The sequence below is a fragment of the Rhipicephalus microplus genome, chromosome 9, assembly GCF_043290135.1.
Source record: "Rhipicephalus microplus isolate Deutch F79 chromosome 9, USDA_Rmic, whole genome shotgun sequence".
Taxonomy (NCBI): domain Eukaryota; kingdom Metazoa; phylum Arthropoda; class Arachnida; order Ixodida; family Ixodidae; genus Rhipicephalus; species Rhipicephalus microplus.
In genome coordinates this window covers 44,795,341-44,820,086 of record NC_134708.1, presented here as the reverse complement: position 1 = coordinate 44,820,086, position 24,746 = coordinate 44,795,341, and the positions used below count along the sequence as shown (strand labels likewise).

Here is a 24,746-nt window from a genome sequence, read left to right as displayed (position 1 = left end):
AACCGGGTAGTTTTCAGAAGAAATTCATAATTGAATAAATGCCGTCCAATTATAAAGATGAAAAAGTAGTAATGCAACGAAATTGCAAATACTACCAATAGATAAGTCTAGACATAGGTATAGTAACTCTGAGCTGCGTAATTTTGAAAATAATAAATGTGGGTTTAAACGCAATCTAAGAAATAAGAGAGCTGAATCTCTTTCAACATTCAACAAACTCCGCCAAGCCATCGGGAACGTTCCCGTCACTGTGGCCTAGGGACAAAGCCGCAAATGAAAGCACATTTAGTACAATTAGGCCAAACCTAAGGAGTCGACAATCGCGGTACCTAAAGTATTATTCCGCAGCAAAAATTAACTTAAGACGACTCGCATGCGAAAGCCTTCTTTTTCCTCGCATCTGATGCACTGGCGCTGTTACGTCACCATTCGAAAGGTTCCTGCACCTTATGTACTTTTGCATTGCCTCCAAGATTAAAGGTGCCTCACCTGATTTTGCATTGCCTCCGCGATCGGCCCACCTTCGACCAAGCCAAGACGTGATGTGATGACGTCATCATGTGGAGTTACGTTACGTGACGTCACTGTGACGATGCCATTACGATAAACTTTGCCCAGTGTGACATCATATGATGACGTCCTCTCGCGATGATTTCTTGCATCACTCGTCGCCAATGCCGTGGGAGGCGAGACGCTGATGGTCCAGTTTTTCGAGAAGTTTGATGAGTCATCTAAGGCTTTCACCTTAATAACTCTTTCTGGAAAGGAGGATGGGTAACAGTTTCCTTTCACTGCACTAATTACAGCATAAATTCACCGCGCACAAGCTCCGCTGCACTGTGCGCTTACGTCATCACGGTCGCTTTTATTACATGCATATTTTGTGCACGTTGAACTGCAATGCTTTCTGCTTAACAAATTTTGCTATTGTTTCTTTTGCATATTTGTTTACTAGTGTACGTATGTACATATATTTTGTGTATTGCCCCACTTAACCAACGGCCCCTATGGTACCTTGAAGGTGCCTGAAAAGTACCTTGAAGTAAAAGAGATAATAGAATATTCTTTACAGCCGACACGGTGCAAACTTGCATGTCATCTGGCTGTCGTTTACAGGTCCGTCGCAGTGCAGCACCGATTAGAGCGCTCGCGGTCGCTGATTAGCTGGAGCGTGCTGCCTGTTTCCGGCCTTTCTTCCGCAACGTCATTTTGACATGACGATAGTTTAGCGCGAGAACAAAACGACGACAAAGGGACAAGAAGGAGGCGAGGAAGTCCCTTTGGCGTCGTTCTGTTCTCGCGCTATAACCATACCAACTAGCCCAAACCGCCTGACTTCTAAGTCATTTTGACGCCCCGCAGCTTTCACAACTCTCGACACAGATGAGACTGAACGCCTTTCGCCACGACCTACCGCGGTGGTCTAGTGGCACGGCCGGCCGTGCTAGTGGCTAAGGCACTCGGCTGCATTATCGATGCATTTGGGTGCACGTGAAAAAAAAAACCCAGGTGGTCGAAATTTGCGGAGCCCTCTACTATACGGCGTCTCTCATAATGATATGGTTGTTTTGGGACGTTAAACCCCACACGTCAATCATCAGTGCTTTTCGCCACAACCAATGCGGCCACAGAGGTCCGCATTTAGACGCACATCTCTGAGGCCGTCCATGGACTCTGTATGATGGACTCTAAATCACGTTAGCTCTTTTATTAGGTTTAATCGTCTGACGCCTCTAAAGGTCTGTACGTATTCCCTGCATCAATCTTCAAACGTACCAAAACGTTCATACACACGTGCAGACTTGTCAAGTTTGTTTAGTAATCTTGTTACTCCATTAGTTCATTTCTGCGAAGGGAATGTGCTGGCGGGTTCGGTGCGCCGACGTGGTCAAGCACCCAATGACGTCGCGACTCGCCGTAACCGAACGCGCTCCGGCAAATCGGACACTGCGAGAATCCCTCCCGAGAATAACGATGCTGCAAGTTGTCGACAGCTCAAGCAGTGGCAGTCTTAAGGCCGTTTCACTTGACACAAGAAGTAGCGATTTTCAGGCTGCGCATTCGCTCGCAGCGAAAAAAAATGGGCAGTTCGCTTCCGCCGCAGCGGTCCGCGGCGAGCTTCCAACATGTTGGAAATCTTCGCTCTGATCGCAGCGGCGGGAGCGTTTTTTGGTCGGGACCCGTCGAAATAGGGCTGGTCCGGCCAAGCCGTCGAAATCGAGTCGACGTGTTTGTTTTGGTAATGGCCGATGCTGTGCATTTTAAAATGAGTTCAGACTGGAAAGTGTTTTTAAATGACAAAACAAGCGGGCCCTTCGTTGCCGTTCACGGTAACTTCGTGATACCATAATGCACATATTGTTACATTACGTTTGTTTCTGTCACAATGAGCGGTGGCAAGAACTCACCGATCCAGTCGCAGAGCGAAAATCGCGGACCGTTCGCGGTCCATGTGAAACGAAGCCGCCATTTAGCGACTGTTGAGAACAGAGCGTTTGGAGCGAACGGAACGATTTTTTTTTTTTTCGCTGCAATCGCGGCATGTGAAACGGCATTTGCCGGAATGTTCAGAGATTCACGTTCCCACAGATAAAACTTGCTTCTGGTGTATGCGGTTCGCGATGCTCACGAAAAGAAATTCTTGCACAAGATGGGAAGTGGGCTTCGTACATGTCCTTGGCGTCTGCGCGCAACCGGCGAGACTCGGAATTGAACCTCTTATCCAGTTCTTTCCAGTTTGCGCCGGTTTATACTCGTGCTGAGCGGTCGTTTGGCGAGGCCGCGACTTATCGTACATGGCCGATGTATGATTAGAGCCACGGCCACGATAGACTGCTGCTGTCCCTTTCCTTTTCTTCATTGTGTGAAGCCTGAAATAGTCGTTGCTGGACATTTCGAAGGAGCTGGAGGTAAGCGTAATTAATTTACTAAGTTGTACTTTCGACCACAGTCAGCCACAATGGCCGTTTGCTCAGTCTAATTTCCGTCACTTCACGGGGGCCCGCAGAAGATTAGCGAATGACGCATGCGCAGTGGCGACAAACACTAACGCGTAGCTTTGTGAATTCTGCTCTAAAATTGCGTAATCAGTGTCGCAAACGAACATAAGCGAGCGAGGGGGAGGTAGAAGAGATTAGGGAGCTACTACTTGGCGACAACTTCTCTTGGCAATGAAGGGAAGGCTATACGGTGCCAAATACTATTGCCAGTGAAGGTAGTTCCAAAGTAGCGCCCGTATTTCCAACATAAAACATGAAATTTCCCCCTTTATTTTCTACGTGGAGCTATTCGAGACAGGACGCAGCTCCCACTATATTAAGATATGTGGTATCTACTTTAATTTATTCGTTGTGACTACGCGTTTTCGAACGCGCGAGAAAGTCCCGCCTTTTTAACACACTCACGCACAACGTCACAACATCACATTGCACGCCTACTTCACAACTCCACGCTTTCCCCTGACACCCTTCTGGACCAACTACGCACAACACACACGGCACCCGGCACCTCCTCCCCTCTCCCACCCTACACGGGAGCCCCGAATGAAGCCCTGGACAACGACATATCGGAGCAAGAGGTCCGTATGGCCCTCCAGAACATCCGAACAAGCTCTGCACCGGTGAAAGACGGGATAACTAACTCCATGCTCCGCAATCTGGATGATCAATCGATTGCACAGATTACAGATTACTTTAATAAATGCTGGAAGGAAGGCACCTTGCCGCAATCCTGGCGCCATGCCAAGATTGTATTCATCCCTAAACCTAACAAACCCCTTACCATATCAAACCTCCGCCCCATTTCACTCACATCGTGTCTCGGGAAGCTTCTCGAGCACGTTGCTTTAAACAGACTGACTCAACACATGCACGACCACAACCTATACCCGCACAGCATGGTGGGCTTCCGCCCGTGTCTCTCCGCCCAAGATGCCATGCTTCAACTGACGCACGGCATTCTTGATCCTCTCATCCCCGCTCTTACTAAAGCCGTCTTGGCCCTGGACTTAACCAAGGCCTTTGATCGAGTAGAACACCGAGCGATCATGGCGGCTCTCTCCCCCCTCAATGTGGGCGTTCGTATGTACGCCTACATACAAGCCTTCCTATCAGGACGCACGGCCGAGGTTCATAGTTCATATGGGCCCCCATGCGTCCCCTCCATATACCCTCAGTGGTGTAGGCACTCCGCAAGGTTCGGTCCTTTCCCCTTTTCTCTTCAATGCCACACTCATTCCCTTAGCCCGCGCTCTTCACAATATCCCTCACCTTCACCACACCCTCTATGCAGATGACATTACACTGTGGACCACCCACGGTAGTGATGGCGACATAGAGGAAACCTTACAAACCGCCGCAAACATTACACAACAACACGCACAAAGCATTGGTCTCTCCTGTTCCCCGGAAAAATCTGAGCTGCTTCTCATACGCCCTTCACCACGTACTCTTCCCACTGCCCCCATCACCGTTACTCTGGACGGGCGCCCTATCCCAGAGGTCGACAAAATCCGAATCTTGGGCCTTCACATCCAAAATAACGGCCGTAACACTTTCACTATCCGGAAACTCAAGCGGATGACGGATGCGCTCTCGCACCTCGTCCGCAGAGTTTCTGGAAAACACTATGGCATGAAGGAACACGATTTGTGTCGTCTCATTCATGCCTTCATACTGAGCCGCTTCCTTTATACAATCTCGTATCTCCGACTTCGACAAGAAGAAATAGCCACCCTGGATGCCATGCTTCATAAAGCCTACAAGGTGGCCTTACACCTCCCCCCTAACACACAGACCACTAAACTTCTTCAGCTTGGGCTCCATAACACCACACACGAACTCATTGAGGCCCATAGACGAGCGCAATACACTCGTTTAGCTCAGACTTTCACCGGACGCTACATACTTAACACCCTCAATATTCACATACCAGCAGCCGACCCCACACTTCTACCAATCCCCCGACCCATACACACACAGATAATAGTTAAACCTCTCCCAAGAAACACCCACGTTACCTACCATTCGGCCCGCCGCAAGGCCCGTGCAAAAGCTCTCCACAAATACTACGGTTCTGAAGAGGACGTCGTATGGGTGAATGCAGCTTGCACGGGCGACGACGTGGCAGTTGCAGTCGTTGATCGCACACTCCCACCCATTGCAACTCTCCACCTTTTTCCTGCATCCACCCCGGAATCCTCGGAAGAAGCGGCGATCGCGCTTGCCCTCGCACACACTGATGCCCGGTACGTCCTTGGATTGGATTGGATAAACTTTTATTTGGTCCTCCAAAACACAGATCACTGTGTTGCGGGCAGCTCCCACGTGGGGACTGAGATGCCAAGCTCCTCAGCCGCCTCGCGGGCTTGGTGGACAGCCTTTCCGACTCGAAAACCGCGATCCTAAATTTCGCGCGAGGACGAGTCCACGAGAGCGCTTTCAGAATTCTCAGCTCGCCCACCAAAAACCCGGACCGCCATGTGGAGCTGATCTGGGTGCCTGCGCACTCTGGAAATCCCGGCAACGAAGCCGCCAATGACCACGCCCGAGGTCTCATCAACCGGGCGGCGGCGGAAACGGAGTCGGGCTCTTCCAGGGAGCGCATGCATTCGTTCAACGAGATGACCCAGTCATATCGCGCCGAACGCCGGCTATACCCACCACCCCACCGATCCCTCAAAAATTTTCACCAAATATTATGGCGTCGCCTTCAGACCCGCACCCTTCCCTCCCCCTATTTTCTTTCCCGCATATACCCGGGAGCGTACGCCCCGTCCTGTGCTCAATGCACTCACCCCCACGCTACCCTTACCCACATTCTCATGGAATGCCCGGCGGACCCTCCCCCGCGGGGCCCGGAGCCACTGACCACATGGGAGGAATGGGAGACCTTGCTGCGCTCGACGGACCCGGCCAAGCAGAAAATCGCCACTGACCGGGCCGCCCACGTCATGGAACTATGAACTCATGAACGCATAGCGCAGTGGGGTCGTGCGGGGACCCTGGGACGTAAGTGCCCAAATCCCTTGGTCTAATAAAGTTTTACCTCCTCCTCCTCCGCCTTTTTACGTGCATGTCAAACGCTATGCGGCGTCTGCGTCTACGTGAAATTTGGACCTTACATGAAATGCTGATGGTGTAACACGTCACTTTACACAGCGTTATGAGACGCGCGCCGAAATGAACTTCTACGCGTAGAGGCACGTGTGTAGAAGCTCTGCCTCCGTAGCTTTCCCTTCAGTGCCAAGAAACGTTGTCGCCGAGTATAGTATACGCTTAGTCTTATTTGAGGTCGCCCGCGAACGAATAGAGTACGAGGCATAGGAAGCTCGAGGATACGAAAAATTCTTGAACCCGAGGGCTTCGCTGGGGCCAAGTTTCTAGAAGTGGGCTTTTCTTCAAGGCGGCAGCTGGCCTTGAAGAATACAAGACCCCTTGTATACTCCAGCAACGCCCACATGTCCGGGGATTTTTCGGGCATATTTTGGCACAGTTACACGTGGTGACACTGAATGGAGCACCTGTTCGTGCGCACTTCGAGCTCGACAAAGGCGATGTGCATGCACCAGTCTATGGTCTGTAGAGGATAACATCACTCTTTATTCTCAACAACGTACAGATGCGACACTGAAATTCACATTGAAGAGACACCATAGAGGAACACATCATGACTGTATAGATTTACGAAGCCTTAATTGAAGTAGTCCCAGGGCTAAGGATCAGTCCAAAAACGTATAAAAATTAGTCAAGTACGTATATGGCATGCATTGTTGGAGGTTGCGGCTTTTTGCCTCAGTGTCTCCATATTCTTTGGTGCCAACAAGCGGCTAAACTGTACGATAATTATCCTTATTACAGAAACTATGGCAGCGTTCCCACAGTTCCAACTGCTTTTGAAGAAATAGTAACATAGTGCACATTTCGACGAAGAGTGAGCTTTCAGGTACCACATAAACATAAATCGTAAAAAAGGGACAATAATAATTATACAGCAACAAAATGAAAAAAAATGTCCATGGAGTTTGAAGTATCAATGCATAAAATGTCACGAAAAGAGAAATTCTCAACATAATACACAAACGCTCCACACGGCCCTGCCCACCGCAAGCTGCCCAAGTTTAAATCTACATCTGTCATCTCTGTATACATTGCAGAAAGGCATACTGTGGCTGCATTGTTATAAAATGAGGTTCTTGGTCACAGTTGGGTTATTTCAAGGGTAACTTCTTATGACCTACGTCATGCAACGTATGATAAATGTGTGTATAGTTTAATTGGAGGCTTTTAAACTTGGTTTTCTTCAGAGGTTGATCGAAAGCATTGGGTAAAACTTCCTCAGTGACAGTGCAGTGTAGCACGGTTCCACGCTTGTCAGCATCGAGCGAGAAGATACAGTGTCCTGAAGAGAGTAGAGGCGGCGAGTCCAAGACCGGTGAAGACGTGGCCATCTTTTATTACTAGTGGTCGATGATGTTGGTCACTATCTGGACGTCGTCCTCCTTGTCGCCGTTCTGCTCGGCGCCCATTCGGAGACCCATGGACAGACCCAGGGCGAAGGTGTAGACGCGAGAGTCGATGACGTAGCCCTCCTCGGTGTACTCTGCGCATGTGTGTTTGGGAGACAATGAAAAAAAGAACTGTTGACGATTCTCCATGTCAACTTAAGCTTTAGGACGATTTGCCGGTTTGGCCTGTCGGTGCACGTTCTAAATGATGAAGCACTATACAAAGAACGAAGAAGCGCCCTGTCTTGTGTTTTTCTGGAGTCTCTGTTATTCATAATGCTTCACCATCGTGAGTGCAACGTTTATTACGTGCAATTAGCTTGACATTTATCAATAGCAAAGTTGGCTTTCAAGTAGCAAAGCTAATGCTCCGGTGCACGTATATGCAAGAAGTATGGTATGCGCCACACGAACTCGTGCACTTCCTTTTGCGAGGGTTTTCCTCCTAATTCAGTTGCATCAATGAACGTATGAAGAATATATATACCGTCTATAGTGCAAATAAAACACAAATTAATGTCGCAGCTATTGCTAATCTGATTGGACAACCGTTTCCAGTCGTGGTAGCTTTTCATCCGTTCAACTTCCTCATAACAATACAATTTTTATTAATGAGAACAATAAAGAGTACCTTAGTTAATATGTACACTTTTTTCGCTTACACCATAACTATTACAGAACCCTCCCTTTTCCAGTCTGCAGTACTAACTTACTTAGAAGTTGACAATAATTTGTAACCACCATTGACATTTAATGTGTAACGCATGCTTAGAGAATGTTTATTGCTATTTCTTGAAATATGTTTCCTGTTATGGTGAGCTGCTTACTGTGTTTTTTGCTTATTGTGTTATTAGTAATGTTGCTTGGGCTATCGGTCAGTTTGATTACTAGTATTACTCCCTGACATGTTGTTTTACTGATGCTATAGTAACCTCTTGTATGTATCCCCCCTTATGTAATGCCCTCTGGGCTCTTAAGGTATTTAAATAAATAAATAAATAAACAGGTACAAAAGTCAGAAATTTTAAATGAAACAGAGAAAGTATGAACAGATACAACACTGTGAATTCAAAATATATATCTGCAACAATTATTTGTTTATTTGTTAAATTGCCTTATCCGAGTTTCACTATGCCAGGCCAATTCCAGAAAAGCTTTGTGAAATTGCACCTCTATAAAACTGAAACAAAGAGGCGCAACTTTGTGAAGAAAAAGTAAGAACATTACAAACTTTGTGAAAAAAAAACTTTTGAAAGATATATACGGGACAGCTGAAGGGACTAAAACTAGTAATTTTTTTTTCACGACTTCTAGCTTATGTAGAATAATTGCATGAGCAAAGTGGGGAAATGTATTATCACTTCGACAGACTTCGAGAGTCCAAGTATGGAGAACAATATTCTTTCTTACTTCAAAAAGCACTCTTCTCTAAAATTCTTGAAGCGTAGGTGATAAAAACGTTGTGTATAAGTGCTTCTTGAGCATTTTCATTATTCAAAATATTGCGAGAATGGAGGACTTACCATTTAACCGCTTAAGAACATCGTTCATGGGAACCTGGACTACTTCATAGAACTCTGCAAAATGAAGCAAAGAAAGTATTCGAACGATTTCTTGTTCATTTTCTTCCAAATTTCACTACAGTAGGTTTGTACAGCACTTGTATACCAGAACGATCTAAAGAGTAAATGGGTGTGGTACCGCATATATTCTAGATTCACACTTGGCATCTAATAATGTGCATGATAATTGATGTCATATTTTTATTAGCTGTACAATATTCGTCATTTGAGAACAGATCGATTACAAAGGTATGATAGACTAGGCAGCATGTATACGTCTGGACATATCCGCCATGCACTGTCCGTTGTCTATAGGCATCGAATGCGAAATACTAGTTGGCTTTCTGTGGTGGGACAACCGAAAGTATGTACAGTACTTCTTTGTGTAAGTGTGATGACTCTGTGATAGCTCTTTACGGAAGTACGCCCTACCTTCCCCATAGTTGTGTTATTTTGCAAGCTCTGTTGACAGCTTCCGAAGAAAATGACCTTAAGCGTATGCCTATACAACGCAGTGGTAGGTCCGGAAATGACGTTCTTGCGGGCACTAGATGCCAGCGCAAAGAATCCATAAGTGTGTTCCGGGCAATTAACTGTAAGATATCAGTGATAGTATTGTAATTTCAAGAAACAAGGTCACACGGTCAAATATACATTCGCCCAAGACGAATCAAAGGCAAATGACAACTTCTCTGACTGTATTAATTACCACCCCCTCAATCCTCCAAGGCTTTCTGCACCCAACGTCAGTGCATCCTGGGGCGTCCCGTCTTTTTCGAATAAAATGTGATGTGAAATGTGATGGCTGAAATGTGATGGCGTCATCATGTGACGTAATAATGACTTCACAAATGTCAGTGACCTGTAATGTCACGACTTCGCATGTTGACATACTCATGACATCCTAGGTCACCGATTGTCATTTCTAGCTTTTGATGAGGCATGAAATATTTTCTTTTTGCCTGAAAGGCATTACTGACCTCCTTCACCGAACTTCTGCTGGGCGTTGAGATTGCGAAGATCATCGCCGTTTATCTGCAGAAGAAAATATACCAGTGAGTAATTAGGTACACCTCACGTTCACTCAATGCACGTTAGTTTCTTCCTGATGGTGTTTTGTTTAGAAAGTCACAAGAGATAAAAAATGATGAAGATATGAATCAACAAGGCAATGACAGATAATCAGCGCTTCCAGCAATGCTTCATCTCCTATTTAAATGATCCTCAACTCCTGCAGGGTTGCGTTCCCACAAGGCGTACACAGCATAGCCAACAGCAAATCATGACAAAGTATCCTAAGGTGACTGTGCTGACCTTCTCTTACTCAGTAAATTTAGATGTTTCATTTATTGTTACTTTATGCAACCTTTCACAATGTAGAACTCGGAAAGAACCTAATATTGAGCAATCGCACGCATGTAGGAACTGCAGCAAGAATTTGTTTCTGTGAAGCCCCCCTCCCCTCCACGCTTTTTTTATGCTTCATTCCAAAGACTGCGACTTACTGGCCCGGGACTGCGATGTCCACGTCAAACCCTTTACGACTTCTGCATTTAAAGCTGCCGGAAAATCGACCATGACGTGCTGCAACTGCCGTGTTATTTCGTGAACTAATGCCACATTCTACTTCCGATATTTCGTAGCCACTCCATTCCTGAACACATTCAGGCATTAAAGCTCCGAAAATGAATGAATGAATTACTCACGTCGACCGAGACGAGCTTCGTCGTGCACGCTGTGTGGACTGGATCAGAGGCAGTCACTGCAGAGAATTGAGAATTGAATTGAATTAATTGGTCACACTTTTTACAAAAAATTTGCATACACTGCGTGGGCCCATAGCCATAGGCTAGTTTGGGTCCAAAAAAGAAAGATTTTATAAAGGCACTTCGGAAAAGTGTAACTAAAAAAAGTTATACACTATCAATAAAGAATTAACTAAAGTTTTTACAATCTAATGTAATAAAGAATCGGCAAAGAAACATTAGAGTGCATGAAATAACCACACTAAACCGTTATAATGCACGAGAGAACGAAAACGGAATAAACACCTACTTACATATTGAAATCAAGACAATCATCAGACTAATTATGATAGGACATTAATAAACCAGTACATTCTTCTAAGTAGTGTTTTTCTAGTGCCTTAATGAAATTTGAACACATTTTTATTTCAAAGGGAATAACATTCCAGATTTTAATACCGACAAACTGTAAAAGCCGTTCACCATATACGTTGTTTAAGAAAATAGAAAATACGAAGTTTTAAGAAAAGTGGTCCACATAGGTTTGTCTAAGTAATGGCTCATTAGACTATAAGGTAAAGGACTAACGTTAAAAGCTCAATGTGTTGTTTACTCACGGGGGCTGGTCTTCTTGAGGCCGGTGCAAGTGTAGCCGGTCTGGGAGTTGAGCCGCCTCAAAGCGGATGCCTCCGATGTCTGGTCTGTTGGCTCTACGACGCCTACATAGGGAATAAAGAAAACAGACACGAAACCGTTACTAAATGAAGTCTATGGTAAGCTTCAGTATCATGTGTAGGATAAGTATTTTTGTTTTTTGAAGTTATGAATAGCAGCTGACACCTCTAAAACGGTGCGGGATCGGCGTTGCTAAAAAACCGGAAGGGAGGAACAGGGCACCGACAATACTTTATGCTGTGCCACTCTTTACTCTGGGATGTTTCTCCACATTAAGAAGGACATAGCTATGTGCGAATTATTTTTTAATGGTTAAGAAAATTTATCTACGAATAGTTGTAGAATGAGGCACAGTTTTTCACGCAGCATGCAAAATGGCTAAAATCTCCAAGCGTTAAGAAAGGAAAATTAGATGCAAGGTGACACCATTACACGCAAGGTGATTGAGATCCGCCACCTTTTGGGGGTCTGCAGAACTTGTTTGCATTACTTATCTCCAAGTGTTCAACGCACCAGGAAGCTTACCTCATGATATTGCACCTTCAGGTGATCATTGCCTTCAAGAAATGTATATTGATGAATGTATGTCTTCATCCAACCTTCATGTAAGCATCATTATCATCGTCGCCATCATCCTCGCTACGCCTAATGCAGGGCAAAGACCTCTCCCACGTTTCTCCGATTAGCACGGTCGTGCGCCTGCTGGGCCACGCTATCCCCTCAAAATTCTTAGTCTCAAGCAAAACTGCGAGTTGGCCTAGTTGGAACGAATTCATAATCTCATCCGTCCACATAATTTCCTGCCCCCCGTCCCCCCTGCCCACCACCTTTCGCACACTATCCACCAAAATGCACAGTAACCCAACCTATCCAATCATGACCCATTAGTACAATAACAAACGAGTGATCCCCAGCTGATGCATGTCGGATTAAATGTATGTTAGCACCGTTCATCTCTCGACAGCCGACGAGGCAGCCTAATTCTTACGCTTTTCAAGGACAACAGGCTTGTATGAACGCCTCTGGCCTGCAATGAAGTTCCACACGTTGCCGTGAAATCATTGCCTATATCTCAGATTTTTTTTGCTTCTCTTCCCTCTTTTCTTTCACATTTTGATATTCCACTTCCTCCCTGATCCCCCAGTGTACGGTAGCCAACCAGAAGGCTTTCTGGTTAACCTCTCTGCCTACTACCTTTCTGTTTGCTTCCTTCTCCTAGATGTGCATTTCTGTATACTTATTATGTGTCGAACAGAATTGGCGTCTCACCAGCAGGGAACTCCAGGGTGAAGGCTTTCATGGATGGCCGGTATTGCTTGACGAGAACCAGGCAGTCATACTTGAGCATGCGCTTAAGAATGGGAATAGCACAGACGGCTGCGAAAAGATAAACAATGAATGAAATCGTATATAGATGAATGCACGCAGGGGAGCATATTGTAAGTGCATTGTCCAGACTCCATCAATTTCCAAAACGATAGAGTTGAACCAATGGGGTTCGCTTGGGGTCTAAGTATCAGGACCTTGTACAATCCGATTCGTACAATCCGAAGAACGACGCAGAATAGAAAGACTTCACTAAAGGCACAGACAGGTGCTGCAATGTTTATCTTGAGATAGCGCACACAGAATAGATGAAAGTGGAAAAACGTCATTAACGAAAGCTAATATTCGTATACTTCTTCAACTTCAAAAACCCGTGCTTCGAGAAATGGCCAATGTACCCCATTTTTATCCCATCGTGCAACTTTTTCAAAAACATAATATTATACGTGCGTCAAATTTTTACGAATACCGACTTTTATATTCATTTTGTTTCGGCTCAGACAAAATCAAATCCTTAAAACATACCTCACGACTCGAATAAAAAAAAAGTGACTCGCGGACTCGTAGCCAAGACAGGTGGTTAGTACCATTCAGACGCACAACTTATCTTATGCAGTCACTAGGACATAGCCTACCTTCGTTGTTAAATAAAGTGGAAGGGGAAAGATTTCTTCCAAATACTTCGACTCGCAAACAAATTAGAGAATACTTTTTTAAATCTGAATGAACATATAAAAGACATCGTTATTACATTTTCACCTTTTCTGTTGTATTATCCACTTTGCACTCAGTGTTTTAATATACAAAGTATCATCATATTGTGCATCATAGTCATATTTATAGCAGTGATTTTCTTAATGTTGAAAATACTATTGTTTCTGATGTATCACAATGTATTGTCACATTTCTTCTCACATATGTATTGCATTTCTATGGTATTTTTAAACACCATGTGTTTGTAGGAAATCACTAGTGTTATTCAACATGTTGCAAATTTTTAGTTTCAATTAAAATGATGTATTATATTTGGATATATGCTAAACATGTGTATGTATGCTGGTTTTAGTGTTACTGCTGCCATGTGAGGGCCTTCAGGCACATTCAAGCTGTACTATGCAGCTTTTCGCCTGAAGGACCCCCCAACAATTTCATTAGAAAAGAAAAGTATTTCTGATTTCTGAAAAAGGGACAATCGGACTATAGGCTACATAGAACAGGTGCTATACTTTCAGGGTCGATCGCAGTTTTATTGCATTATAAACTATGCTTGTTATACATATACTTGCACATTCACATTCAAGCCCCAAGGTTCTGTTTTCTTTCTCCGAACCATATTTGTGAAAGTGTGTGCACACATACGAGTTTGATAGCTTCACTGACGCAGAATTTACATGCCGTTTCTTTCCTCGAGCATGTCCTGCTGATTTTTGAAGGCAGCCCAATAAACGGGAGTTCAACTTCATCAAGAAACAATTCGCATGCCTTCTACAATACGGTAAATCTTATTTGGGCTGTCAGAACAGAATAGTAACAGAAGCAGGAAGTGTAATCTAAACATGCGCCCAGTGTGTAACCTGACTGAGTAGCGCTGCACATTTTGCCGCATCTTTAGATATACCGAACTGCACTTACAGTCAGACTCGCTGCTCTTGGCTTTCTGGCATCGTTCGGCCACTTCCCAGATCCTGCGAGACGAGAGGAGACGCTCATTCGCACCCACAAGCAGAACCAATGAAAGAGTGCACAATGAAGAACGTTGTCACCCCACCCGAGAAACATATGCAGTGTTAAGAGAGAGAAAAGTGTTCGCAAGCTTTGCATAAAATGTGTTAGGGTTCAGGAGGTCAAAACGCGGCCTTAGCTCAACGGCAGAGGTGAGCGGGGCATGACATCGTTTTGTCCACTGGATTCATTGTTCCTGCGACAACATACATAGGAGACTTTGTAACCCTCCACGCGCCGGCCGTGCATGCATTGTCTGTACCGTGACAGCACAGCAATAAGGGCGTGAATGCACCGCGATTGTGAACGAAAGCGCTGAAGCTAGCATTGAAGACTTCCGCAGAGTAACGCGATTCTATTGAACGTGCGAGGAAGCGCAGTATAACACTCACTTTTGTGAGAAAGCATTCTATAACACTCACTTTTGGCTGCCAGTGGCATCCACGTACTTGTACTTGGCGAGCGACATGTGTTCGCCGCGGGCGATCACCTGCGCAGAGAACAAAAACAGTGGCGAGTGAGAACATGATATCAACAAACAGCGTCTGGCTTTTACATCATCATCATGATTACTATTATTACTAATATCATAATAATAATAATTAGTAAAATTAATACCAGCAAAAAGACCGGAGAAGATCTAAGGTGATTCGACACAACAGCGTAAGCTTTGATGGGTGACATGTCTGAAAAAAGTCACAGCTTTGCCGCAAAGGCAAAGCGATAGACAGAGTAGCAACACATTAAAAGGTCACGTGCAGACTGAAAAGCAGATCTAAATGTGCTCCACGTTTCTCGTGCTCAAATGACACGAAACATACTCACAGATACAGATAAACGCGAATTAGCGTCTCAGTTGTTACTTCACTGTTCCTGAAAAGCGCGCTCTTTTCACAAACAGAGACTGTGCAACAATTGCAATGACCTTTGTGCGTCTGATAACTACAACAGAATTGTTCCGGCGAAACCCAAAGGCTAGGCAAGACCTACGATCCTCCCCACTGCAAGGTAGGAGCACCCGCCCTCTTATTCTGTACGTGGGGCAAAGTGCGCGTGGGAGATGGGCGTGCGCCGCCGCATCGTGACTATGTAACGACGCGCACTCATTGGTCTTCTTGCTGGTAATGTTGAAAACATTATAGCCCCCCCCCCCCCCCCCGAGATGCCTGGCACCAGAAGTAAGTGGTAGATATCGCAAACGAAGACGGCACAACAATTGCAGTGACCTTTGTGCGCTCGGTAACTACAACAAAATTGTTCAGCTGAAAGCACGAGGCCAGCCATGACACGCGATCCTCCCCACCGCGAGATAAGGGCGCGCGAGTTAGCATCCACCCCCTCCTCTCCGCGAGGCAAAGTACGCGTGAGAGATGAGAGTGTGCGCCACTGTGTCGTGATGATGTGGCGACGCGCGCTCAGTGCGCCAATGCTGGTCTTGCCGGTAATGCTGAAAAGACGAAATTTCCCCGAGATGCCCGTCACCAGCAGTAAGTGGTAGATATAAATAGCTTGCCGCTCGAATTTTGCACGAGGTGCTACCTTCGTGGCTCAGTGGTTTACGGGTCGCACTCACGTTTTAGAGGTCCCACGTTAGATTCCGTGCGCCGGAGTCTTTTTTCTGGATTATTTTTATTTCTTGCGTTTTCATATATAGAGAGATTCGAATACATATACAGTGAGTGACGGCGACGTTGACGCTAGCGGCAAAATCCAGCCGAGAGGGTCACTATAATTGCTACCGCAATAAAAAAATGCCAACAGCCTCAAGAAAAAAGACGTAAGGAAACCTTCAGTCAAGGTTGTTCTGGATATCGACTGTTATTTATTCAAAACGACCGGTTCTAGTGTGCACTTCTGCATCATATGTATAGAGATTGATTTATATGTCGGGTTTAACGTCCCAAAACCACCACATGATTATGAGAGACGCCGTAGTGGAGGGCTCCGGAAATTTAGACTGCCTGGGGTTTTTTAACGTGCACCCAAATCTGAACACACGGGCCTACAACATTTCCGCCTCCATCGGAAATGCAGCCGCCGCAGCCGGGATTCAATCCCGCGACCTGCGGGCATATGTATGGAGTTGCATTTTATTAGTCTTTCAAAGCTTTGTTTTAATTTCAAAGAATGTTTACAGCTTAATATGACAGTTGCGTAATCTTTCAACCTTAGTGCCCTGCTGCACAGGCATTGTGGTATTTTCCTCCATCCTTTCGTTTGCATAGCACAGCGAATACAATCGTTCCGCTGACACTTTCTTCGCATATTGCCAGCCTACGTGTGCTATAAACACATTTCCCGCAGGGTCATTTGCTGTTGCAATGAAGGCGGTCAACCATGACGTGGAGCCCAGTGTCGAGACGTAGAACCTGTTTACGAAGTGAACGTGCATGCACACAAATTAACCGCTGGGTGCCACATCGTGTTTGCACATCCCCGTAATCGGACTGTCCCGTTTTAGTTGTTATGAGCAGCGCGTCACTAGATCACCACGCTCCGCCGTGGTGGACTGGTGCCTAAGGTACTCGGCTGCTGGCCCGCACGTAGCGGGATATAATCCGGGCTTCGGCGGCTGCATTTTTGATAGAGGCGAGAATGCTGTAGGCCTGTGTGCTCTGATTTGGGTGCACGCTAAAGAGCCCCAAGTGGTCGAAATTTCCGGAGCGCTCCACTAGGGCGTCTCATAATCATATGGTTGTTTCGGGACGTTGAACTTCACTTGTCCATCAATCAATCAATCAATCAATCAATCAATCAATCAAAAAGGTTACCACATTACCAATGGGGCAAGAAGACTCGACGTACGAGTCCGTGTCGTAAAGCAACGTTTATTCGCAGCTATAGCTGCCCTGTAGGTGGATAGCCAGCCGATCCTACAGAAATTCGGGAGAGGCGGGTACCAGAACGTGACAAAGTGTATATTTAGCACGATCACCACTTCACGCGGAAGATATAATTCGCTGCACGATTGCCGTGTCGACTACGTATGTAACGCTACTGCTCATGATTGCGGTCTCAGCTATCACTACTGTTGACAGAAGCTATAGCCTTTTCGAAGTGTCTTCCCTCCCCTACTCGCACGCACACGCTCCTCCTATTTACGCCTGACGAGAGCCTTCCCGGAATACACAACGGCTCTTTAGAGACACCCATCTATTCAGTTTCGGTTCGAGTGACTTGCGGCTTGCAGTACTGTCTTATCGGGGACTAATCAGCTTTCACAGCTTCTAATCTGTGGTGTACCGCGGGAGGGTGTCCGGGAAAGCGTGTGCGCATACTGCAGGCATAACTCGTTTAAGAGCCAGGCGCACATCGTTGCGCATCCTGATAAGTGGCTAGAGCGTTTGACGCGAAAACACCGGTACTCAGCTGTGCTCACAGGGCGAAGTGCAAACGCAAACCTATTAGCGAGTCGAACAGCACTTTCGTCGAGTGCCTGGCTCCTGAGCGTTTTTTTTTTTTTCTTTTTCCGTTCACTTGGCAGTGCGTCATGCGGATTCACTGAGCTTTACTTGAGGAGGATGCGACAATCGGCTACTGATTTCAACAAGCGATATGCTTTCAGTACAGCGTGATTCTGCACTCCTGAAAAACTATGCGGACACTTGGAGCCGGACACTTGGAGCCGGAGACTGTTGTTATCACCGGCCTGGCCTCTCTAGTCCGTCAACGAAAGGAGGAGGTGGATGTTCCGTGCCGCCAGTGATTTGCATGTCCTATCTTTAGCTGCCTGGCTAAGTGGAAAGCACTCGTCGCGAGAGATTATAGCCGCGGCAGAGAGGCACCCTCATGCAAGGACCGTGTCCCCTCTGCTCTCTTCTTTGGTACGTTCCGTTATCTTCAGAATCGGTGGCGCAACTGCTGCCGCTAGATGAAAAGCGCACGCTATCGCCAAGTGACCCAACACGTGCACCACGTATGCAGATACCGACCGTACGGGGCCATAGCCGCGAGACATCTTTAAAAAGAAAACGTATTCTTTGAGATTACAGCAGGCGCGCGCCTAGCAACAAGTGCTGTCAGCGGTAGAGTTTCTCACGAAGGCCACCAGAGGCGAATTCTGGCACTAGTGCCCGTGAAAGTTTCCGAGCATGCCGGTTCATTCAGCACTGAAAGACGCTGGTTTAGCCAAGTGTGCTGCCCCGCCACGGTGGTCTAGTGGCTAATGTACTCGGCTGCTGACCCGCAGGTCGCGGGATCGAATCCCGGCTGTGGCGGCTGCATTTCCCATGGAGGCGGAAATGTTGTAGGCCCGTGTGCTCAGATTTGGGTGCACGTTAAAAAACCCCAGGTGGTCTAAACTTCCGGAGCCTTCCACTACGGCGCCTCTCATATTCATATAATGGTTTCGGGACGTTAAACCCTACATATCAATCAATTAGACGAGGGTGCTGCTCTATAGACAGCAGCAGGTTCCGCCGTGATGTCGAATGTGTAGTCTTGTCAGCTCCGATTGGCCAACTGCAGCGTTTTTTTTTTTCGCTTCGAAAAGCTGCAGTGGCGCAACGGCTGTACCCGGCTATGTACAGAAACTTGAGAAAGACTTTTTTTGCTAACAAAAAAATATGCAAAAATATTTGCCTGATTATACGAACTGACCCGCTGCGGTTGTCTAGTAGGAGTGGTGCTCGACTGCCGACCCGCAGGTCGCGGGATCGATTCCCGACCGCAGCAGCCGCATTTTCAATTGATACGCTTCAGGCCCGTGTGCTTAGATTTAAGGACAGGTTGAAGAACCCCAGGTGGTCGACATTTCCGGAGCCCTCCACTACGGCGTCTCTCGTACTCGCATATGGTGGTTTAGGGGACGTTAAACCCCAAGAATTAATGATATGACTATACTAATGAGGTTACGGCTCAGCAAGCTGGAAAGTTTCTAAAACCTCTCGTCACTGAACACTTCACCTTGACTTTACAAAGTCGATGGGAGCACCGTCTCTAGGCAGAGCAAGTCACAGCATATCAGCGATAATCTGCAGCAATTCTCGACAAGAGCAGCGTCAGTTTCAGTCGAGCACGCAGCGGCGCAGTTTTAAAATTCTAGTGAAGGAGCGCATCTTGCATACCCCACAGGACATCTTGAAAGCGCTGTTCCGTTGCCACTTGACTTTATGACCCCGCGGTACCGTACAATCTTCGAAGCACGGAGCCCGATGGGAATAAGTAGGTTTACACATATCTACCATGCTTTACGTAAACAGCATCTTGTTTTCCACGCGTCAGCGCAACCCAGTCTAGACCAGTTCGAATGTTTACGAGACCAGACCACATTTTTGTTCTTCACTCCGGCGAGCGCACAATCGGACCATAGCCATCTGAGCACCTTAGCTTCGCGACCGCTTCAGTCGCAGATTCGCTATCACAGATGGGTCTACTTCCCGCCCTGCTATCTCTGAAAGGCAAAGCAAACAACCCGAAGTGCCTGTCATGCATCCTCTTCTGCGTGACTCCAGCGTATATATATATATGTACTATACAAACGGCACTGGCATGTGACGACGCGCTCTCCGGCTATGCGGCGTTATCGGTATACCGTCACGCGCCGTAGGGCTACATCTAAACCTGGCACACGCACACACACGCAACACCCCTGCACTGATCACTCTCCTAGCACGTGACACACACAGAGATATCCAGCAATTGAGAGCGAGAGGGCCCGGCGGTCAAGCTTCCGCATAACCTTGGCACTGGTCGCGCCCAGAATACGATGCCGCGGCGCCGAGAATCTCATTTGGCGCGATCCGGTTTCGTGTCGCCTTTCTAATCTGGACAGGATGCAACCCTGCAGGGGCCAACCTTGACCGCAAGGCTGCGTCGCGCCTCCCTCGATCCCTTCTTTCATTTCCCATCCTTCGAGCGTTGCAAACAGGCGAACTCTCGCACATTCGAGAACGCTCAAGGCCTTTCTCGGGCAATCGTGTGTACGGCGTGTTTCGTCATTGTTGCTGTTGTTGTAGGAAAGAACGTGAGGATGAGGGCGCATGTGATAAGAGGTGGTTAGGTGTTGATTGGGGGGGGGGGCGTATACATAGAGATGTTAGTGCAGGTTTTCGTTGAGAGAACAAGTTATCAACTGGAGCAGGCTGGTTAAGACGAGCAGTGAGTTAGTTTAGATTGACAGTGAGATAGCCGATATACGCGTTGTCGTTGATTCGAGCGGTGACGTAGCACGAGTACGGACACCAGTGTGCCACGAGCGTACAGACCTGTCCAGACTTGCGATCGGAACTCTTCTTCCTCGAGAGCACACCGGCCTGCGCTATCACTCTAAAAACTTTCCACCATTTGAGGGACTTGGCGCCCGTCACTTTTAAGGATGCTATACCACGTCGGTAGCACGAACGCTATTTGTGAGTCGAGAGAATCGGGTGCGTGGAGTTATAAAACAAACAAAATTCACGCGAGAGAGATGGTAACCACATCTGTGATACAAAAAAAACAGACACTCAAAATAGTGCGACTGTTTTCGGATTGTACAGTACCACGAGCTGTCAACATTGGGCTCGCGTGGTTACACGACGCATGATCGAGGGTGCTATTCTGGACACTCCCTCATTCCGTCATATTGTCATATTTTGTAATGGCGGCATTTTAAGCCAATCAGAAAGGCCTAGCAGCTCACTTGGCCAATTAACATCGATAAATGGAGGAATCCGAAAACATAGCGGAATTCGACAATGTCCAGAATAGCACCCTGAATCACCTAATTGAGCCGTCAGTATTTTTTTATTTTTGTACTAAACGAGCCGAACCATTATTCCTGGCGTGCAAACGAGATGAGAGGTCCATGATTTTCTGACCCTGAGGGAGCCTTATCGGCCGTGCGACAGTTGTCCTGGGGAGTTTAGCAGAATACTCGTTTCGATGGGAATTTTTGTTAAGGTTTGCGCAGTGAGGCCCTGGAGGAATGTGAGCAAAGGTACGATAAAACCACAAGCGGGAAGCTCCAGCAAATCAGGGCGTTCTGTCAACGTGGACGGGCTTCTATTGGAGCTTCGCACTTGGATGTGTAAATAGCAGAGAACATTTGCACACTTCTGCTACGCTTTGTAGGGTTTCATTTGACGATCGTAGTTTCGGAATCGGATTGCGACGCCATAAACGACGTCTGGACTCGAACTTCGTCGGACTCAAACTACGAACGATGCAGGGAAACGATACCGGTGTGCTTTGCAGTGTTCATCGAAGGATAACAGGACAAACATAGACGGTTCAATGACCCGTTGTGAGAAACTGCTCCGCTGGTACTGTGTAGCAGTTTATCGCTTTTTAAACGATACCAAGTAGCAGATACGACGGTTACTAGAGAACATTGTAAGCTGTGGCACAAGGTTCGTTTTCAACCGGCTACCTTTTTCTGGCTTTCCCAGCGAATGGCTTGGAACACTTAAGTTGTTTGCCTTACGTGTTTAGCCACTATATCACATCGGAACGCACCTCACATCTCTCTAGAATATCCTTGTTTGCTATATACTGCACGAACACTTTTGAGCCCGTGTATCTTGCGACAGCAATACTTAGCGGAATTTTCCTCCTTTTGCCTGCATTACAGTTGTCGTTGTCAATGTTGTTGTTGTTTACCTCCGAGTCAGTGGCGACTGCTGGTGCTACCATTAGATGCTTTAAATAGTAGTGCAGGCCATTTAATCCAAGTTGTTTCAAACTCACCCACACGTTTCCTTGCGGCATCCGACTAGGACAACTTATTGCGCATGTTCATAACGATAGTTATAGCGTGAGAACAGAACGACGACAAAGACAAGAAGGACACTTTGTCGTCGTTCTGTTTTCCGCGTATAACTATCGTCAGGTCATACCAACTAGCTCAAGCTGCCACACTTCTATGCGCATGTTCAGTTTCGTTTTCTCTCATCGGCCTTCCACATGTGCTAGAGTAAACTTGTTTTTTTTTCTCCGTTGAACTGGCACCACGCACAATACGGCCATGAAGTTTCTTTCATTGCCTTTTCTTATAGAACATTCAGAACTTATGTCTCTTGCGGCTGATAAGAGTAACGAGTAGGCATTTCTTCGTTTAGATTTACAATGACATTCTCAGAATTCTTCGCCAGCGCCATAGCTCAAATGTATCTAGCATTGTTTTTATTTCTTTCATACTTTTGCAAGTTCCACGACTCACACCCGCACGCGAAAAAAAAAAACGTGTTAACACGACCAACTCCACTTCTGAGGCTGACTGCAGGTCTGTCTATCATGCAAGCTGAGAGAAATACGGGTGGAAACTTCCTTCTTTTTTGCGATACCGCCTTCATTCTTCAAATGCTGACCCAATTAAGAGATAGCTGAGTAGGAACATCAATGAATATCCCATCGCCCGGACGGTATATAGCTCCGAGAAAGATGGCTGGAACAAGCGATAGAACAAGCTCCACTACTGCCTCGACACTGATGCCATCGCAGATTACGACACCATGCCTCATCAAGGAGCCTAACAAAGACAGCGGAAAAAAACAACAATAGGATGATGACGTCCATCGATGAGGTTGGTGTAAGGGGCGATTGATAAAAATATTGCTGACAGATGCGCAAAGTGTCTAGTGTCTAATTTGGCATTCATATAGACATCGAAGCTCATGGCACAGCAGGTTCTTTCGCTTCTTTTACTTTCCTCTTCTTTCGGCTGGCTATCTCTTGTTCCACACTGACTAGTGGCCGATTCCTTACATGATAAACAGACATTTTTATAAGAGCTTTGAAGGAGAGAGAAATATGGTCTTATCCAGGTCGTTACCAAACACTGGACAGTGGTGCCTAGTGGGAAATGCGTGGAAGTAGGTGATTAGGAAGTGTAGCGGCATTTGGCGAGATTTCAGTTCACCCGGCGGTTAGGTTGTAGCGTTTACAAGGTCATATTTTCGATTTACTTTTACTGAAAAATCTTATCAAGAGTAACGCGAGATAGAGCAACGAAGCTACCTCTGTTCTCTGTCATTTACTAATCATGGTGCTGTCGATTAGGAAACGACAGGTGTTCATATTACAAAGGTGGTGGCGCAAAACCGAATAGTTGAAAGTAGTAGCAAAGTACCCCATTCGTAAAGCATGGCTGAATTATTTACCAAATTACTTAGCTACGCTTGATTCTGAATGCTCCAAATTTTACAACAATGCTTCCAGATCATTCGGTTTTTCGGTGACATCACATGTAGTTACGGCAGAGTCTTCGCAGAACGCCGTTCTATTAACCTACTGCAACAACGTCACCACCCATATAACGTCGTCTAATTTTCCACTTGAACCGTTAACGCTAATTAACAAACCTATAGAGCGACTTCCACCTTCATTACAATCATCGTTATTCACAATAGCTGATTCGCTTATCTAGTAGCACCTTTCGCTGTACTGTCGACTACATTTCATTGCTGTAGTACATGTATACTGAACTGAAACAAGCAAATAAAAACTCGTGAGCATTATGACGAACACTTGGCGCAAAGTTTTCAAACTATATCCAGCCCCTTTCCTCTCCACTGACGCTAAATCAATCAGTTTAAGAGTGCCATAAGGAAACATTTAGAAATCGTATTTATTTTTTGAAGAAATTTTGTCAGGGGCACCCATGGGAACATCAACTGTATATGCGAAAAGACGACGCAGGTATTTTCAGCACTGAAGGGCCCACACAGTAAACAGCGGCGAATGACCCAGAGTAATTATACGATGCAAGATTCAGTCAAAATATGCAACACGTGAACAGCAGTAACTCTCACTTTTACATGCAGTCAAGTGTGGGGCAAACTAAAAGCAATACTCGCAGACGCCGCGTGAGTCCTGAAGCATGCAGTCCCGAAATCGACCTGAATCATACCGCAAAGAGGTGGCTTCCCTTCGCAATCCCAATAAGGTGCAAATTATTAGGCGTAATGTCTGAAAAATATGGCCGCCATTTGTCACACGTGCACACGGGCTGTGTGGCGTTAAGCGTTTTTGCACCGGAGCTGCTGAATAGATCGTGTAAACGCCAGTTCTAGTTATGGGAAAAGGCAAGTATGTCAAAAGATGTCGTACTTGAAAACTCACGCGTAAGACAAATACCAGCATGACCTATTATGAGGAATGGAGCATGAACTCGAAAATACGTAAGTACATTCACACATTGGGCAACGTGTGTATCGGCCAGTCAACACATTTTTTAATGCATTTTAACTTAACCCGGTCGTTCGTTGGCCTGTGAACGCCTCGAGTGTCACA

The 24,746-nt window shown here is 46.2% G+C and overlaps 1 protein-coding gene across 3 annotated transcripts in view; it reads right to left on the bottom strand.

The window, feature by feature from the left end:
- Nucleotides 1-6,577: 6,577 nt before the first annotated feature.
- LOC119163799 (ADP-sugar pyrophosphatase) overlaps nucleotides 6,578-24,746 on the bottom strand; it is a 61,149-nt gene continuing 42,980 nt past the window's right edge. For all 3 annotated transcript variants that reach the window (XM_075873515.1, XM_075873513.1, XM_075873514.1), the window contains exons 2-9: nucleotides 14,957-15,024; nucleotides 14,445-14,497; nucleotides 12,756-12,863; nucleotides 11,429-11,530; nucleotides 10,773-10,828; nucleotides 10,047-10,101; nucleotides 9,028-9,081; nucleotides 6,578-7,599 (exon numbers count right to left, since the gene is read on the bottom strand). In XM_075873515.1, coding sequence (XP_075729630.1) covers nucleotides 7,457-7,599; nucleotides 9,028-9,081; nucleotides 10,047-10,101; nucleotides 10,773-10,828; nucleotides 11,429-11,530; nucleotides 12,756-12,863; nucleotides 14,445-14,497; nucleotides 14,957-15,003 — 618 coding nt within the window. In that variant the 5' untranslated portion in view covers nucleotides 15,004-15,024 and the 3' untranslated portion in view covers nucleotides 6,578-7,456. The remainder of the gene's footprint in view (nucleotides 7,600-9,027; nucleotides 9,082-10,046; nucleotides 10,102-10,772; nucleotides 10,829-11,428; nucleotides 11,531-12,755; nucleotides 12,864-14,444; nucleotides 14,498-14,956; nucleotides 15,025-24,746) is intronic.